The sequence below is a fragment of the Vicugna pacos genome, chromosome 18, assembly GCF_048564905.1.
Source record: "Vicugna pacos chromosome 18, VicPac4, whole genome shotgun sequence".
Lineage (NCBI taxonomy): Eukaryota > Metazoa > Chordata > Mammalia > Artiodactyla > Camelidae > Vicugna > Vicugna pacos.
In genome coordinates, this window is record NC_133004.1 from 20,915,494 (window position 1) to 20,932,758 (window position 17,265).

Genomic DNA, 17,265 nt, shown 5'->3' on the forward strand with positions numbered 1-17,265 from the left:
TTCAGACACAAGCAGTGGGGGCTGTGATCCCCAACACTCCGCAGGGCCCTCCTGGACCCTCCCCCAGGGCCCCTACTAGTGTCTGTCACTGCCCCCAGTGCCCAACACAGGGCACCCCTTGGCAACACTTGTGGTGAGGACCACGTTGGCAAGGACACTGAGGCAGGGGTGGGAGCAGGGAAGCCACCTGTGAGGGGGTCTGGTGACAGATGTCACAGGAGACAAGGAGGCCCTAGACTCAGTGATGTCCAGCCTCCAGCGTGCCTGCTGTAGTTCCCTTCCACTGGGGAGCCTTGCCCTCTAATTTCCCACCCAACATTGACCCCCCAACTCACAGCTCCTCAGCGCCATCCCCTCCGGCACCATCACATCCAGCACCTCTCCACCCCGACTCCTTCACCTGAGAGTCCATGCTCAGGGAGCCAGCACTGAGGTTGGGTTTTTATTGGCTCATGAACATAAATTTAAAAAGTGAGCACTTGAGAGAAGGGAGAATTGGGGAGCTATTTACAAATGTACACCCTGGGCCCCGGGGCTCCACTGCGCCACCGGCCTCAGTGAGGTTCAGAGGAAGGTGAGCGGGGCAATGAGGACCAGGAGGATGGCATGGGCTGCCAGGCAGGGCGCTAAGTTCCTACTGGGGAGCTGATGGCCCCGGAAGCCCCGCTTCTGGCCACCTGACCTAGCCCGCTGGAACTGCAGTTTGGGAATGATGCGATGGATCCAATTATGGTGAGAGGTGACCCGGATGTAGACGCCTGGGCGGTTCCGGCGGGCGCAGCCCTCGCCCCAGCTGATCACCCCAGCCTGCATCCACGACTGGCCCACAAGGCACACCAGGGGGCCCCCTGAGTCTCCCTGTGGGTGAAACAGGCACAGTCAAAGCTCATAGAGGCCCAAGAGCCAGCCTATGTGGTACACAGGTACCCACAGGCCCGTTTTCCTCCCCGTGGCTAGGACACCCCCCTACTCCCCTCTGGTCCTTCCTCTCTGGCCTGGGGTGCCAATTTCTCTAGCATCCCCAGCTCCCACCCTGATTCACCTCAGAGGAACAAGCTGAAAGAGCAGTTTCCTCAGCCCCACTGCAGACCTACTGATTGACTCCCCTGGGAGGGCCCTCCAACAGGGGCCTCGTGCCTTGTCCCAGGTAGACTGGCTTCCACCCTGACCCAGGCCTTGGGAGCAGGCCTCAGCCCCTGCATAGCCCACGCTAATCCCTACCTTGCAGGCGTCCTTCTTGCCCTCGGCGAAGCCTGCACACAGCATGTCCTCCTTGATGGTTTTTGGCTGGAAGCCGGACTCGGCGTCTTTGCTGTAGAGCAGGTTGCACTTGGGCGTGTCAATGATGGGCACTGCAAGTTTCTGCAGGATCCGTGGGTTGGGTAGGCGCTCTGGGGAGGGGTGACACAGCCTGCAGCTCAATGGATAGTCTTACTGAGGACCCCATGACTCTGGGTTCTCAAGGACCATAGCTCTGTCCCTCCCCATTTCTTGCTTGGGTTTAGACCTCTTCTGGCCCTCAGCTTTGTGGAACAGAATTGCTTCTTCCCTCCCTCCATCTACGAGGCTAGGCTCTTTGTTCCCCTTTCTCCACTTCCCCATGGCTCCTCCTCCTGAGCCTGTGGCCCCTTTCCATACTTACTCCACCCACTTGTGTAGAAATCATGTGTACCAATATTAACAGAAAAAGATTGTTGGTTCAGATTGGCCCCCAAGCTGCTTTCTCTAGGCCTGTCCCCCATTCTCTCCTGGCCATGTCCATTACCTTGTTCACTGGGGCTGCCCCAGCCGGTGACCCAGCAGTTCATGCCTGTCTCAAAGATGACCGATGGGTCAGGAACACACACAGGGAGGATATAATCGGTGAAGGTCACGGGCGCCTCCAGCTCCACCAGGGCCACATCGGCACTAGAGGCCATGCCCTGGTACAGGGGGTTGCTCTCCACTCGCTTCACCCCAGCGTACATGGCATGTGGCCCCGGCTTCACCAGTTGCCGCGCCCCCAGCAGGACCTGGTACAGCAATGTTTCAGAGGTGCTGGTAGGAGAGCAGAGACCTGGTGTGAGGCAGCCCCACTAGGGCTTAACAAGGGGAAGTTTAATGGAGAAGGGAACTAGGAGTTGGGCTCTCTCCCAGCCCACCCCAGTGCCTAATCTCTCTTTGCACATTATCATCAAAAAAGTAATCTCCAGGGGGACAAACATCAGGATGAGGTGGTTGAGGGTGTAGAAGCTGAAGCAGCTTTAGTTCCCAACTCCACCCTGGCCAGCTTGGCAACCTGGGGCAAGTCACCAAGCAAGTTCTCTGTGACTCAGTTTTCTTGTCTGTAAAATGGGGACAGGAACAATCCCTACCTGAAAGGTTTGCTGTGAGAGTTGGAGATGACCACCCATGGGTGTGCAGCTGGGGGTTGGACCCAGCCTTAGGCAAGTGACCTACTCCCTCTGAGCCCACATTTCTGAATTTAAGATGTGAAGTTTTAAAAGAATTGCAGAGCTATGGTGAGAGAAGCTGAGATGCCTGGGAAACCCTATAGGTCTGGGCCAGGTGGGTCACGGTATGATAGCAGGGATTGGGTGGCTTGGCTCTTTGGATAGGGATGGTATAGGTGACCTTAGGATGAGGAGGAGGAAGGGACATTCTGCTCCAGTCCATTTGTAACCAGAGTCCCAGCCAGAAAGGGAGTGTCCTGGATTTGAAGTCTGGGAGAGGGGACAGGGAAGAAGGCCAGGGTACGGGAGGAGCCTGCCAGCGTTTGCAGGGATGGGACCCCAGGCCTGACAAAGCACCTCACTTGTGAGGCCAGCAGCTGGGGAATGGACCCCTCCCAGCTCGGCTGAGAGGGGCAAAGGCTGGGAAGCAACGATTACTGCCAGAAGCTGGCTCCGTGGTTGGACCTAAAGGGAGCTCTGTCTGGGAAGGCCGGTCAGTGCTGGACAGCCTCCCCAGCGGGTAGGTGTTCAGCCCGAGCGCCCGCGCCCCGCCACACGTGGCGCTGTCCGCGGTGCTGAAGCCGAGCGTTCGTGGGTTACCATGTACAGGGTCTGCGCCCCAGTAGAGAGAAAGGCCGGTGAGGCTGGCGTTGGGTGGGGAGGGGGAGCGTGGGGTCTCAGCAGACTTACTTGGAGAAGCAGTGTGCTGCGGTGAGGACCCACCGCTCTGTGATGAGGCTGCCCCCACAGAAGTGGCTTCCATTTCGCTGAATGCTGACCTGCCATGGCCACTCGCCCTCCAAGGCATCCTGCCCGCCCACCATCCGGTTCAGCATCCGAGGACGCCCACAGGCTAAGGGAGCACAGCCAGGGTGGCGCTCACTGTGAGTCAGTTCCATGGACTCTGATTCCCTACCCCTAACCCCACACTTAAGCTTTTACTTTCTGCCCAATTCCCAGCCTCCCTGCCCCTGACCTGCTCGGTGACCTTAGGCAAGTCAAAAGACTCTGCAACGAGTCAGCCTCTGACACAGGCAGACCATTCCCAGCTGTGGGGAAGTCCCCCACCCCGTGGGCCTCACACCCTTCATCTGTGAAATGGTGACATCAGACCTACACCTCCGGTCATGGGGTGAGGGGGTGGTGAGATAACACAGGTAAGGGTCTTATCTCAGGGCCAGGTGGGCTCCTGGAAGTTCAGTGGGTGTTGGGAGAGTCCCACATGGGGTAGGTGACCCCAAGGGGGTCTGTTATAGCAGAATGGTCCTCCAGTTCTATCCTTAGCTGTCCTGTCACCTTTCCTGCCCCCCTTTCTCCATGCTTCATGCCTCAGTGGCCTTCTTTTGCCATCTGCACTGTGTATCAGACCTTTCTCCTCCACTTCTCCCTGGGCTCCAGTTCCACTGAACCACAACTTGTCTGCACTGTGGGATTCCCTGTGCCCTGCCCATTCATTCTGGGTCTCGTTCCAGGGGTGGGGGTTCCTGGCCAGTCTTGCAGCTCTCAGACAAGCCCACTCCTGTTCCCTCAACCCAAGGGCCTTAGATGCTTACCACTTAATGCCTCAGTCCCCTGAGTTCCTGAAAGCAAGAAAAAAGAAGGTGATTAGCCAACTTTGCTGAAGGTCTGCTCTTCCCCTCCCACTGCTGCTTGGAGTAGACTCTCCTCTGCTCCACACCCAGCCTCCTGCAGACTTAGAAGGGAAGTCCACAGAAGTACCTGGCAGGAGAAGCCAGGGACTTTCAGTTCCCCACAAGTCTGGCCCCCTGCAATGGTTGCTGGCCCAGGCCTGTGGACCAGAGCTTATCTGTAAGAATGGATAAACCTGCCCCAGGAGAAACCAGTTAGAAGATGCCAGCAAGGGGATCCTGTCATAGCTTGATTCTCCTGTTTGGGGCAGGATGGCTCCTTCTTGTCCTCACAGGGGCTTTTCCTCCACACCCCACACTCATCCTTGTCTGGAAGCTCTGGGGAGAATCTAGCCTTCAGCCCTGGTGCTGTAGGGTCTCCCTCACCCCTCTTCAACAGCCTGGGGCTGGGATGAAGGAAGAGATAGGCCCTGGGGCCTTTGCTCACAGTCTGTTCCAGCATAAGCAAGCCTCCAAGGTTTAATCATGAGATGACAGCTCAGCTCCACAGGTCTCTCTGGTCTCAGAGGAGTAGAGAGAGGCCAGCCAGTGGCCTTGGGTCAGTCTCCCCAAGATTCCAGGTGCCCAAGAGCCAACCCCTCTCCAAGACATCCCAGGATGCTTGCAGTTGGAGCCCAGGATCCCCCGCTGGGCCATGGCACCCCTGCCTGGGTGAGGGGACTGGCAGAGGAGTTGGAGTGGGACCATTCTGAGGCCCATCTCCCCTGGATCCGTTACCCCCACGTCTCTGGACAGAGACACAGGGCCTGCTACCCAGTATCTATGGATCCTCCACCCCAGCCTGAAGACCCCAGCCAGGCCATTAGTCCTCAGCTCCCTGCCAGCAACACTCCAGAAATATCTGCCTGTAGAGAGAGCCCTGCCTATGCCTGGTTCACTGGGGGCAGATCCGATCAGAGCTGGGGCAGGGGCTCAGGACAGCCTCTCCCCACCTCCACCCTCAGCATTTCCACTACGCCCCAACCCCTTTCATGGTGAGTTCACTCTTTGACCTGAAGAAGGAACCAATCCCAGGCATCTGAGCGGCCATGGAGGGCAGGAACAGGTCAGGCTGAGCCACGCCTCTGTGGTGTGCCCGAACACCTGGGGGATTTTTATGGGATCCCCATCCTTCCAGTCTGAGGGACGCAGTCCCCAATGCTGAGGATGGGGTTGGATGATGAAGCAGTTTGGGGGGTGCTATGCAGGGGGCGAGAGGAGGAGGTAGACACTAGGGGGCTGAGAAGGCACAGTCAGGACTGGCCACTCTTTAAAATAGAAGTGCCAAACAGAAGTATGGGGGCAAGAGTAGTGTCCGTGCAGGCCGGCAACGGGGAGTGGGAAGTCTACTGCTGAACAGTCACTCATTGATCTGTGTTAACAAGGCACCCTTTTAAAACGCAAGTGTCGGAAGGTGGGTATAGCTGAATGGTAGAGCTCCTGCTTAGCATGCAGGAGGTCCTGGGTTCAATCCCTACCTAGTACCTCTGTCAAAAAGAAAGAAAGAAAGAAAAAAGAAGCAAATGTCCCCTGGGAAGGCAGTTCCCTCCAGCCTCATTTATTATACTAAAATAAGTATAATATCATTTAATTAGATTGATAACACCTGACCCTGTGCTCCTTCAAAGGCCTGATGCTTCCACTTGTATGATGCTCCCATTCACTCCCCAGCCCCCAACTTTCTCACCATCCACACCATCCTCACCATCCTCACCAGCACTAATGTGCTTTCAGACTTATTCTTTCCCTCTGGGAATTTTCCAGAGCCTTGTCCCGGTTCTCCCCACAGCCTTCTTTCTTTCCCATACACCCAGATGGATCCATTGTCTGCTCCCAGGATCAAGTGCATATGCACCCTGCCCAGCAGTCCCCACTTTAGGCATCCTCACCCCAACCTAATGCACCCTGCTTCTCATTTAGGAAGGCTCAGGCCTTCCAGCCTCTGAATGTTTGCTCACAACACCCCTGTGCCTGGAGGCCCTTTACTCCTGGTGTCTACAAATCCAGATTCTACAGGTCCTAATCCAGATCAAGCCTAACTGAATGCCTCCTCCTCCTGGCAGCCCTTCTTGCTTGCACCACCCATCTGTGAAGCCTGGCTGCCTCTCCTGAGCTCTCTGTCTTCCCATCTGCCTTCACAGAGCTCTGCCCAGCTTGTCCTGGAGGTAGAATCTCATCTCTCCTATGGGCCCAAGATCTCCATGAAGGAGGAGCCCACATCCAGAGGGCCTGAGCCCAGGGAATGTATAAAGATCAGGATGAGAGCAGCCATGGGAGCAGTGCTGACCAGGAGGGGGTCATGTGGAGACCTTGGATCTGCAGTGTGGGTATCCTTCCAGGGGCTGGGCGAGACAGCCATGGGTGTCAGGCCCCTCCTTCGGGCCAGGGCCCTCATGCTCCTGTAGCAAGTTACTGGTGGTGATGGGAGAGACCTCAGGCTCTAGGAGGGAACAGCCAGAGGTGAGAGGTGAGGATGGTGCTGACAGAGATCAGGCCTCTGGTCCCAGCTGTTTGACAGCCAAATCCAGGCTGCTGTTTCCTCTTTGGCAATGACCTTGATTACTCAACCCATCAGGAGCAATCACTGTGTTACACACCCTAGCAGAGATGGCATCCCTCAAAGAACGCTGTTATCCTTGGGCCAGGAGGCCAGGAGGGGGAGGCTGGACAGCAAGGCCTGGGGAGTTCAGCAGGAACCCTCCTCCTCTAGTGGGAAGCCCGGAGGCCTGGCTGAGTTGCAGCCTCGGGTGACCTGGCTCGGCCCTGAGAGGTGACTTGAGGACAGGCAAGTGAGGTGGCGGCTGGGCTGGCCAGGCTGGCCCAGGAATGCAGGAGAGTTTCCCTGGCAGAGAGCAGCCTGCCCAGCTGGTAGGGAGGGGCCTGGCAAGTGGGGCCCCCTGGCTGGCACCTGCTAACCCTGACCCAAGATTGGGAGAGGCGATAGGGGTGCAGGACATGCTCCTCCTATACCCTCCCTCTCTGATGGGAGAAGGAGCCTGCACTCCTGCCCCCTCTGCTCCCTGCTGAGCCCTCGCCAGCCTCCTGCGGCTCCCAGGTTCAGGTGGCTGCTCAGCCACCCCTCCTGGGCCCGGGTGATGGTGGCCCAGGGATTAGAGCCCATCGGTCCTGAGTTCAGATCCTGAGCACATGCAGCCCTGTTTTTCATCTTGGAGACCAAGATGAGAGGAAGAAGAAGCACTAAGCCTAGAGCTTGGCCATGGTTGCCCGAGGCAAGGGGAGAGGATCCTGCCTACGTCACTGCCTCCAGGGTCCTCTTGGGCCTGCATTCACACCCCCACTTCACTCCCCAGGTGGGAGTTCCCATGGGGACAGGGAGGGGAGGACTGTGCTGCAGCCCCAGGCCTGGCCAGGGAGTGGGGGGCTTAGCTCCAGCTCCCAGTAGGACAGAGTGGCCCCCTGAAAAGTCTGGGACTCACCAAACCGCAGCAGCAGCAGGAGCAGGGCCAAAGCTGGCACCCGCCTCATGGTCTCAGCCTGGCTGGATTGCCCACCGGGCAGGGGACAGTGGTGGCTGGAGCTCCGTGAGCGCTAGGATGTTCGGGGCTCCATGAAGTGGGGTTTTATGCTGGAGATGAGTGTCAGCTCAGCTATGCTGCCGGACCTGTCAGCCTGGCCTGCCCAGTTCCTCTCAGCAGGAAGGAGACAGCCCAGAACCCCAATTCCTCCATGACCTGCCCTGAACCCCAAGGGCCAGACCCCTCACCCTAAAACACATTAGGGTTTGGGGGCTAGGGTGCATCCGTCCCATTTAGGTGCTTGTGGCATGGGGTTCTGCCCTTACTGTGACTGCACCCCCCCCAACTGACCACAGGCTCTACACAAGGCGACTGCAGCCCGCCTGTGAGATCCTCCCTGTTTCAGTCATTAATTTGGTCCTTCATTCTTATTTCTTGACAACCTACTACGTACCAGGCATCAGTGAATGAAACAATCCAGGACTGGGCTTACATTTTTGAGGGAGGGGGATGGACACAGGAGAGTCCAGGTCAGCTGTGTTTATGGTACAAAGAAGAGCAGGGAAGGAGTCTGGAGGCCGGATCCGCAGCTGACCCCAGCGCCCCTCACATGCCCTCCTTCCAGAAATTGGGTCCCAGCTCTTCCCCAAAGCGCAGGTCCCAAGGCCCGCCCCTGGGTGGCCCTGACCGCCCCCTACCCACCCTGGTCCCTTGGCGGCACCCTCCTCCCTCCGAGCCAGGGGCTGGGGTTGGGGCTGGGGGGGGGTTCTTCCCGGAACCCGCGCCGGGGTGGGCGGGGCGGAAGCTGGTTCTGGGAAGGCCAGGTCGGGATGACAGTCCCGGGGCGTCCCTGCCCTGGGCGCGGCTGGCCGGGTCCGGGACGTGCGGCCGCCGCGGAAGCGGCTCGGGGAGGAAGTTATTTGGAGCACGAGACTGACGTCAGAGTCGGAGTCGGGGCTTGGGCGGCCGCTCCCCGCTCGGGTGGCAGTGTCCGGCTGCAACAGGGGCTCGGGCCGGGGCCGGGAACAAGGGCCAGCAGATCCGTCCAGGCCTGGGGTGGGGAGCTTCTTAGTCTCTCGCCTGAGCAGTGGGTGCGTGCGTGGCCTGGGTGTGCTACCGCGCGCCCCGGGAGGTTGTAGGGGCCGGGTCACTGGCTCCAGGGCTGGGCTAGGTGTCCGGCAGACCCCTACCCTCTGACCTTGGCCTTCGCGGGCACTACAGGTTAGCGCAGGCCTGCCCTCTAGCGGCTACCGGCAGCAGCGCGGGGCGGGCGGGGAAGGATGCGGGGGCGGGGGTCTCTCCTCGTCTCTCTGTCCCTCTTCCTCCCATTGCCCCACCACGAGCATTTCCAGCTGTCTGCCGTCCTCTTCTCCTGCCCGCCCCTACTCATTCTAATTTCACTTCTCCAGTATTCCTGCGAGGGGGAGGGAGCGCCACCCTCAATTCGGGGCTGTCACCGAGGCGCTGGCCCGCCTTCTCCGGCCCCCTTGCCTCTCCTGTCCCTCCTTCGCGCCCCTCTCCGCGCTGTGTCCGGGAGTTCTCGGGTGGGGTGTCTGGGCGAGCTAGCCTCCGTCGGGGAGGGAGGGCAGAAGGATGGGAAGAGGGATTCCAGACACATAAGTCCATTCATTCTGCGAGTATTTTTTGAGGACGTTTGGTACCTAACATTGTTCCAGTTATGGGGAACATCGAGGTGAACGGTGTGAAGAGATGACAAGACAGAATTTAAGGCAAAAATGCCTAACCATAAACTTTGGAAAGTGTTTCAGAATGTCTGTGTAACCACATTCCCCAGGCACCTGATAATCAATTCCTTGGAACTCAGAGGCCTTTCAGATTCTGTTGGGTCAACTACTTCTCAGGCATCTTTTGCGGTTTTCTCTGCCTCTTTTTTTTTTTTTTTTTAAAGCCAGTTCTAAGAAGGCTGTGCCTTGAAATCAAGCAAGCAACAGAAGTTAAGATGTGATCAGAAAGTGGGGATGCCAGGGAAAGCTGGACTCTTGAAGACTTCAGTGGGTAGAGAAACAGCCCTGTGGTGTCACCTGGACACCCTTGGGCCTGGAACCTGTAGACCCAGTGCTGAGCAGGGAGCTGGGCGCGGGTGCAGGGTGAGCAGGAAACTAGGTCCCTTTCTTAATCCATCCACCAAACAGATGAGGAGAATTGGAATCCAGAGAGAGTCAGAGACTTGAATTCCTCCTAAAAAAATAGAAATGAAAATTTATCAACAACTCTGGAAGGGAAAGGGTTTTCTAATGTTAGATGTCACATTAGACATCACAAAAGAGATATGGCCCATTAGACAAACAAAAAAACTGCCACCAACAATAAACAAAAACAAACAAACAAACAAACAAAAACCCATAAGCAAAATGGGTTTCAAAATAAAAAGGCAAAGAATAGGGAAAATAGTTTCAGGAAACTTGGCAAAGTGCCAACACCGCTATTGTTGAGTGCTTAAGAAATTGATCAGAAAAAGCCAGAGCCCCTAAAGGTGAAATGAATGGACACAAACAGACAAGTATCCGAAGAGGAAGCCAATTTGGCTAATAGACTTACTGAGAAATATTCAGCCTCAGTAATTAAATGCAAATCAAAGTCACAGCAAGGAGATGCCAGTTCTCCTGTGTGGAGTTATCTTGATGTTGGCGGAATGTTGTTAGATGAGGCTGTGGAGAAATGCGCCAGCTGGTGGGCATGTAACTGGTACAGCCTTCATTAAATCAGTTTGTCAGTCTGTGCTTCAGCTTTTTAAATAGTTATCCCCTTTGACTCAATGACTTCGTCTTTGGAAGTCTATTCTAAGAGGAAGATCCTAAATACAGAAAAAGTATTCAGGTGTCAGTGGCCAGGTTGTTTATAATTGCAAAAACATACAAAACCCAAAAACTAGTTGGGTGATAGTAATTAACAAACATCCTGTGAATATAATTCATAAAAATTACATTTTCATGGAGGTTGGGTAAATATGAAAAATGTTCATGATATAAGAGGAAAATTTAAAAGAGCAGGTATAAAGATTTTTAGAACGTATAATAACTGAAAAAAATTTAATCTCAACACAACAGCAGCAACATCGAAAAGAGAAGTTTGCAGAATGTTCAGCAGTGACCATCTAAGACGGGCTCTGTAGTCGTGCGGATTTCTTTCAAAAGCAGGTGACAGGAAGCCAGCTGAGATTCATGGAATACAACAGGTGTTCATGGATCTCTGGTCCTGGTTTGTGGGACCCAGTTTGTGGGACCTTCCTGCGATGCTCCAGTTGAAGGAAGAGCTTCAGGACCCAGAAGGTACCAATGGCCTCCCTTATTACCCACAGGACACTCTGCTATTCTCTGGTGGTGACTGCATTCTCCAGTCTCCAAGATGCCCCCTGGAGCCAGAAACATCTGGGGTCTCTTCCTCAAGGAATGCCAGCTGAGAGGGCTGGAGCTCCTCCTCTTCTCCATTCAATATGAACAATCCCAAAGAAGGACATCAATTGTCCCACAGTTGGCCGAGGCTGCTCACAAGGCCACTGTGTGGCCACAGGATAGGTTTGGTTAGCAGAAAGGAGGCAGTGGGAAAGAAACTAGTCAGCAAGAAGCAATAACCACCGCACTCACTCCAGTATGAGAGTGAAACTTTCACACGTGGAAGTTCTCAGAAAATTTACCCTCTCACCCCATGCATGATTCTTGGGAAGCCACTAGAGGAAAAATGTTCTCTGACTAAAGAAGGGATAGGGGAGGGTAGAGCTCAGTGGTAGAGCACATGCTTAGTATGCACGAGGTCCTGGGTTCAATATCTCCACTATCTCCATTAAAAAAAAAACCTAATTACCTCTTCCCCCAAAATTTTTAAAAGAAAGAAGGAATAAACCAAGAAAGGAAGATATGTAGGCTGTAGAAAACAGAGATCAAACTCAGAAGAATAGGCAGGGAATCTCTAGGATGCTGGTGAAGGGAGATTCCAGAATGGCAGCTGTCAGTCTAGAGGGCAGTCTTCACTGGAACCCTGTGACACAAGAGACAGGAATGCTGACATCATCATCATCATCCCCTCTGCCATTGTGCTATATTTTCAATTTGATGAAACTGGAAGGATGTGCTCCACCAAAACAAGGTGCAAACCAAGAAAGAAGACGTGGGACCCAGGACAGGGAATCCAAATCAGGAGAAAGGCAAATGGAATTCCAAGGATGACAGTTAAAGGGACATCCCAGGTTGACTGTAGTGCCTAGACAGCAACTATCCCAGAGAAAGGAAAATGGGTATATCAAGAAGAGATGAAAAAGAGAAGGGGGGACAAAGGAACTGATGTGTTTCCTAATGGGATTGACCTCGTGGAGAATTGGAAAATACGGTTAGGTACAAAGGAAATTAACAACAACAACAAAGGCAATTATTAACTTCAGGGGAAAAATTGAGAAAGGAAACACAGTACACTGCAGTGCTTGGCCAGTATCCCCCAAAGTCTCATCCCATTATGGCATCAACCAGACTTGAGGTCCCAAGTCAACTAATTCAGATTTAGGTGCAGACGAAGCTTCCTGGGCATGGTTCTCTTGATCTGAAAAACTGTGAACTAAAGAGTTCACCTTGCCCACCATGCAATGGTGAGGAAGGGGCAGGAAAACCATAATCGATAAACCCACACAGAGCAATCACTGGTCCATAGCATTTCTGAAATCTTGCTAAGCACATGTACCAATCCCTTCTACTCTGGGAGCTGGGAATGTGTGTTGTCTAGAGAACCTGGGAGTGATTTTTCATTACTCTTAGCTCCACTGTTTGGGCTTTTGGCCTTGCCTTCTGAATCATCCATGATTTTCCATGAGAAGTGGTTCTTGTCTGTAACTGAATAGCTTTCTCTGCCAACCTGCTCCTTGGCTGTAGAAAGCTGGGAATCTAAAGAACTGTCCCTTTCATTTCAAGTTCTACAATTTGCTGACTTCTCATCATAAATAATGGAGGACAGTTGACAATGGAACATCTTTAAAGTGCTGAAATGATGATGGTAATACTTGTCAACTCATAATTCTATATCCAATGAAAACATTCTTCAAGAATGGAGGGGAAATAGACAATTACAGACAAATGAAAACTAAGAGAATTTATTGCCAGTAGGCCTGTACCATGAAAGAAGCTAAAGGAAGTTTTCAGCCTAGAGATAAGTGATCCAGGGTGACAGAAAGATCTTCAGAAAGGAATAAGGAGCACTGGAAATGGAAAATATGTAGATAAATATAAAATACTCTCTTTTCTTCTCAAATTCTTGAAAATATATAAGCATTTAAAGCAAAAACTATATTGTAGGGTCTATAATATATGTAGATATAATAATTTGACAACTGGAGTATGAAGTGCAGGATGAGATAAATGGCCTATATAATTGCAAATTTCCTATGTTTTATGTGAATTGTTTTAATATTAACTTTAAGTAGACTGTGAAAAGTTAATAATTTCCACTTTTTACATTCATTATTGGGGCATCCTATGTATTCAAATCAAACTCCCAGTAACTGATATCTTATTAGGAACCTGATGTGTTCACTTCTTGGAAGATACCTAACACTCCGGATTTCACTGGTTTGTACAAGAATTTCCACCCTAGCTAAAAAATATTTTAAAATGGCATACCTGTAATTTATCTCTGACTCTGACCCAGGTAAGAGATGAAACAGTCCATCAATTTTTAAAATCCCCTTGATAAATGAAAGTTGACCAGTATGATCCTTGACACTTATCCTCCTAATTAGTCCTGGGTTGACTGAAAAACTGAATACAAGTTATGTTCCACCTGTTTCTCACAGTACTTGTGATCGTTCTCAGACCATTCTGCCTTTCTCCACTGTTTGATATTCAGGTCCTTGAATATTGTCACAAAACCATTGTTCTGAACTGGTGTCCAACTAATCACGCTATGTCAAAAAAAAAAAAAGCCTCATGGTCAAATGGTGCTGTTAGAGCTTGTTTTGAGGGGGATTGTGGAGAAATTATGATGAGGGAAATTATGCACACCTGGATGAACCAAGAAGGTGCTAATGGAAGGACAAGGGCAGACATCACACGGATATGTCCTATCACCTATGTTTACCACATGACTCTCAAAGTTTTCTCAGAATCCATAAACGACTGGAATTGTTTTCTCTGATACTTCTGGGAGACCTACTCAGGGACAGAATGAATACTTACCTCTCGGCTAATTAATTGACCTCTCAAAATGTGTGAAATAAACTCATCTTTGCCAGACCATCTAATTTGTTTCTCCTTTTTTCTCTTATAATATTTATAGATTGATTCATCTAATTTTATTGAGATATAATTGACAAAAATTTGTAAATATTTAAGATATACAATGTGATGATTTGATATATGTATACATTGTGAAATGATTACCACAACCAAGCTAGTTAACATATCCATCATCTACTGTAGTTACCATTTGTGTGTGTGTGTGTATGTGTGTGTGTGTGATGAGAACACTTAAGATCTAATCTCAGCAAATTTCAACTATACAATACAGTGTTATTAGCTATAATCACAATGCTGTGCATTCGATCTCTAGAACTTATTTATCTTATAACCAGAAGTTTGTACCCTTTAACCAACATTTCCTCATTTTCCCCACCCACTATCGCCTGCTACCACCAAGGTACTCTTGGTTCTGAGTTCAGCTTTTTAAGATTCCACATATAAGTGAGAAAATGCAGTATTTGTATTTCTGTGTCTGACTTATTTCACTAAGCATAATGTACTCCAGGTTCATCCATGTTGTCCCAAACGGCAGGATTTCCTTCTTTTTAATGACTGAATAATATTCCACTGAATATCTATACCACATTTTCTTTATCCATTCATCCATTGGTGGACACTTAGGTTGCTTCCATATTTGGCTATTGTGGATAATTCTGCAATGAACACAGGAATGCGAATATCTTTGAAATACTGATTTCATTTTCTTTGGATATCTACCCAGAAGTGGAATAGCTGGATCATATGGTAGCACTATTTTTAATTTTTTGAGGTGCCTCTATACTGTTTTCCATAATGCCTGTATCAACTTACATTCCCACCAACAATTTATGAGGATTCATTTTTCTCCATACCCTCACCAATACCTGTTAGCTTTTGTCTTTTTAATATTAGCTATCCTAGGTGTGAGGTGATATCTCATTGTGGTTTTCATTTGCATTTTCCTTATGATTAGTAATGTTGAGCACCTTTTCATACACCTGTTGGACACTGCATATCTTCTTCAGAAAAATGTCTACTTGGGTCCTTTGTCAAGTTTTTAATTGGGTTATTTATTTATTGCTACTGAGTTATCTGAGTTCCTTGCACATTTGGGATATTTCATATATATATATATGCATGAATATTGCCACAAAACCATTTTCTGAACTGCTGTCCAACTAATATATATGCTTTGCTAATATTTTCTTCCACTCAGTAGGTTGCCTTTTCATTTTGTTGATTGTTTCTTTTGGTGAGCAGAAGTTTTTCAGTTTGATGTAGTCTCATTTGTTTATTTTTCCTTTCATTGCCTGTGCTTTTGGTGTCATATACAAAAAAATCATTGTCAAGACCAATGTCAGGGAGGTTTTCTCCTAGGAGTTTTAGGGTTTCAGGTCTTACATTTAAGTTTTTGCTCCATTTTGAGTTAATTTTGTCTATGGTATAAGGTAAATATCTATTTCATTCTTTTGATGTTGCTATTTAGTTTTCCCAACATCATTTATTGAATAAACTATCTTTTCCCCGTTGTGTATTCTTGGCACCCTTGTCAAAGATTAGTTGACTGTATTATTTCTGAGCTCTCTATCCTGTTCCATTGGTATATGTGTCTGTTTTTAGGCCAGTACCATACTGTTTTGATTACTGTTAGCTTTGTAATATAGTTTAAAACCAGGAAGTGTGATGCCTTCAGCTTGGTTCTTCATTCTCAGGAATGGTTTGGTCAGTAGAAGACTTCTGTGATTTCATATGAATTTTAGAATTGTTTTTTCTACTTCTGTGAAAAATGTCATTAGAATTTTGATAGGGGTTGTATTGAATATGTAGATCCCTTTTAGATCCCTTTAAGTAGTGTGAATATTTTAAAAATATTAATTCTTCCAATCAATAAACACTTATCTTTCTATTTAGTTATGTCTTGTTTCAACTTCTTTCCTCAATGCCTTATAGTTTTCAATGTACAGAACTTTCATGTTCTTAGTAAGTTTATTTCTAAGAATTTAATTCTTTTTCATACTATTATACATGGGATGGTTTCTTAATTTCTATTTTCCAGGTAGTTCATTGTCAGTATATAGAAATGAAACTGAATTTTATATGTTGATTTTGTATCCTACAACTTTACTGAATTTATTTATTAGTTGTAACAGTTTTTTTGGCAGAGTCTTTAGAGTTTTTATATATAAGGTTACGTCATTTACACATTTAACTTATTCCTTTCTGATTTTATTACTTGTATTTCTTTTTCTTTTCTAAATGCTCTGGCTAGGATTTCCAGTACTATGTTGAATAGAAGTGGTGAAAGTAGGTGTCCTTATCTTGTTCTTGATCTAGAGGGATAGCTTTCAGTGTTTCACTGTTGAATATGATGTTAGCTGTGGGCTTGTCATATATGGTCTTTATTATATTGGGGCAAATTCCTTCTATACCTAATTTGCTGAGAGTTTTTAATCATTAAAAAATGTTGAATTTTGTCAAATGCTTTTTCTGCACCTACTGAGATGATTGTATAATTCTTATCCTTCAATCTGTTAATGTGGTGTATCACATTTATTGATTTGCCCATGCTTAATTATCCTTATATCCCAAGGATAAATTTCACTTGGTCATGCTGTATAATCCTTTAATACGCTGTTGATTTCAGTTTGCTTTTATTTTGTTGAGGAGTTTTGCGTTTATGTTCATCAGGGATATTGGCCTATAATTTTCTTTTCTTATAGTATCTTTATCTGGTTTTGATATGAGGGTAATTCTGGCCTCATAAAATGAGTTTGAAAGTGTTCCCTCCTCTTCAGTTGTTTGGAAGGTTGAGAAAGATTGGCATTTGTTTATTTGTTTGTTTGTTTATTTCTACTTATTTTGGCAGGGGAGGGGGAAGTACAGGAGGTTAACAAAACTTTGGTTTCTGCTTGAAAGTGCTTTCCCAAAGAGTGGTGATTCATTCATTACATGTCATCATGGGGGCACAGAGCTCTCCTGGCTTTCATGAGGTTGAATTTAAGGTAATGTGTGTAATACACATTTTTCTGAAATCCACTGTATTCATGTGGACATATATGAGGTGTCATTCGTGTTCCTACTCTCATATGAAAGATAGTGGCACTTTGGTTTCAAGAACAAATAAAAAACATCATAAATACAACTTATGTTAGACTTGGGTCTGGGCTAGTTACTTAAAGATCTATTTAGTAATAATGGTCTCAGATATTTACATGCCCTATGAAGCTGCAATTAACTAAGGGGCTGATTCTAAGAACTATGTATCCAACAGGGATGAGGGAAGAATTACAAGTCTGGATACCAAGGATAGAGCCAAAAATCAATAATCTCCTGCTTACTTTTTCAGACTCTATAAAGTAGAGGGAAAGAATAATAAAATTACATGAATAATGATAAATAGAAAGTGCATACAGAATTTGGAAATTTTTTTCATGAAATTTGCCAGTTCAGTAAGATGTTTGTAAGGAAAATAACAATGCAAGGCAGAAAATTAGTTACATTTTTGCAGTTT

General features: G+C 48.7%; 1 protein-coding gene across 1 annotated transcript; it reads right to left on the minus strand.

Annotated features, from left to right (window-relative positions):
• Positions 1-429: 429 nt before the first annotated feature.
• PRSS27 (serine protease 27) lies at positions 430-7,632 on the minus strand. The gene is made up of 6 exons (XM_015239107.3): positions 7,498-7,632; positions 3,986-4,012; positions 3,123-3,285; positions 1,766-2,037; positions 1,222-1,391; positions 430-858 (listed from the first exon to the last, which is right to left on the minus strand). Exons 1-6 carry the CDS (start codon positions 7,544-7,546, stop codon positions 565-567), a joined length of 975 nt encoding a protein of 324 aa, XP_015094593.1. The 5' UTR covers positions 7,547-7,632; the 3' UTR covers positions 430-564.
• Between the last annotated feature and the right edge of the window lie 9,633 nt (positions 7,633-17,265).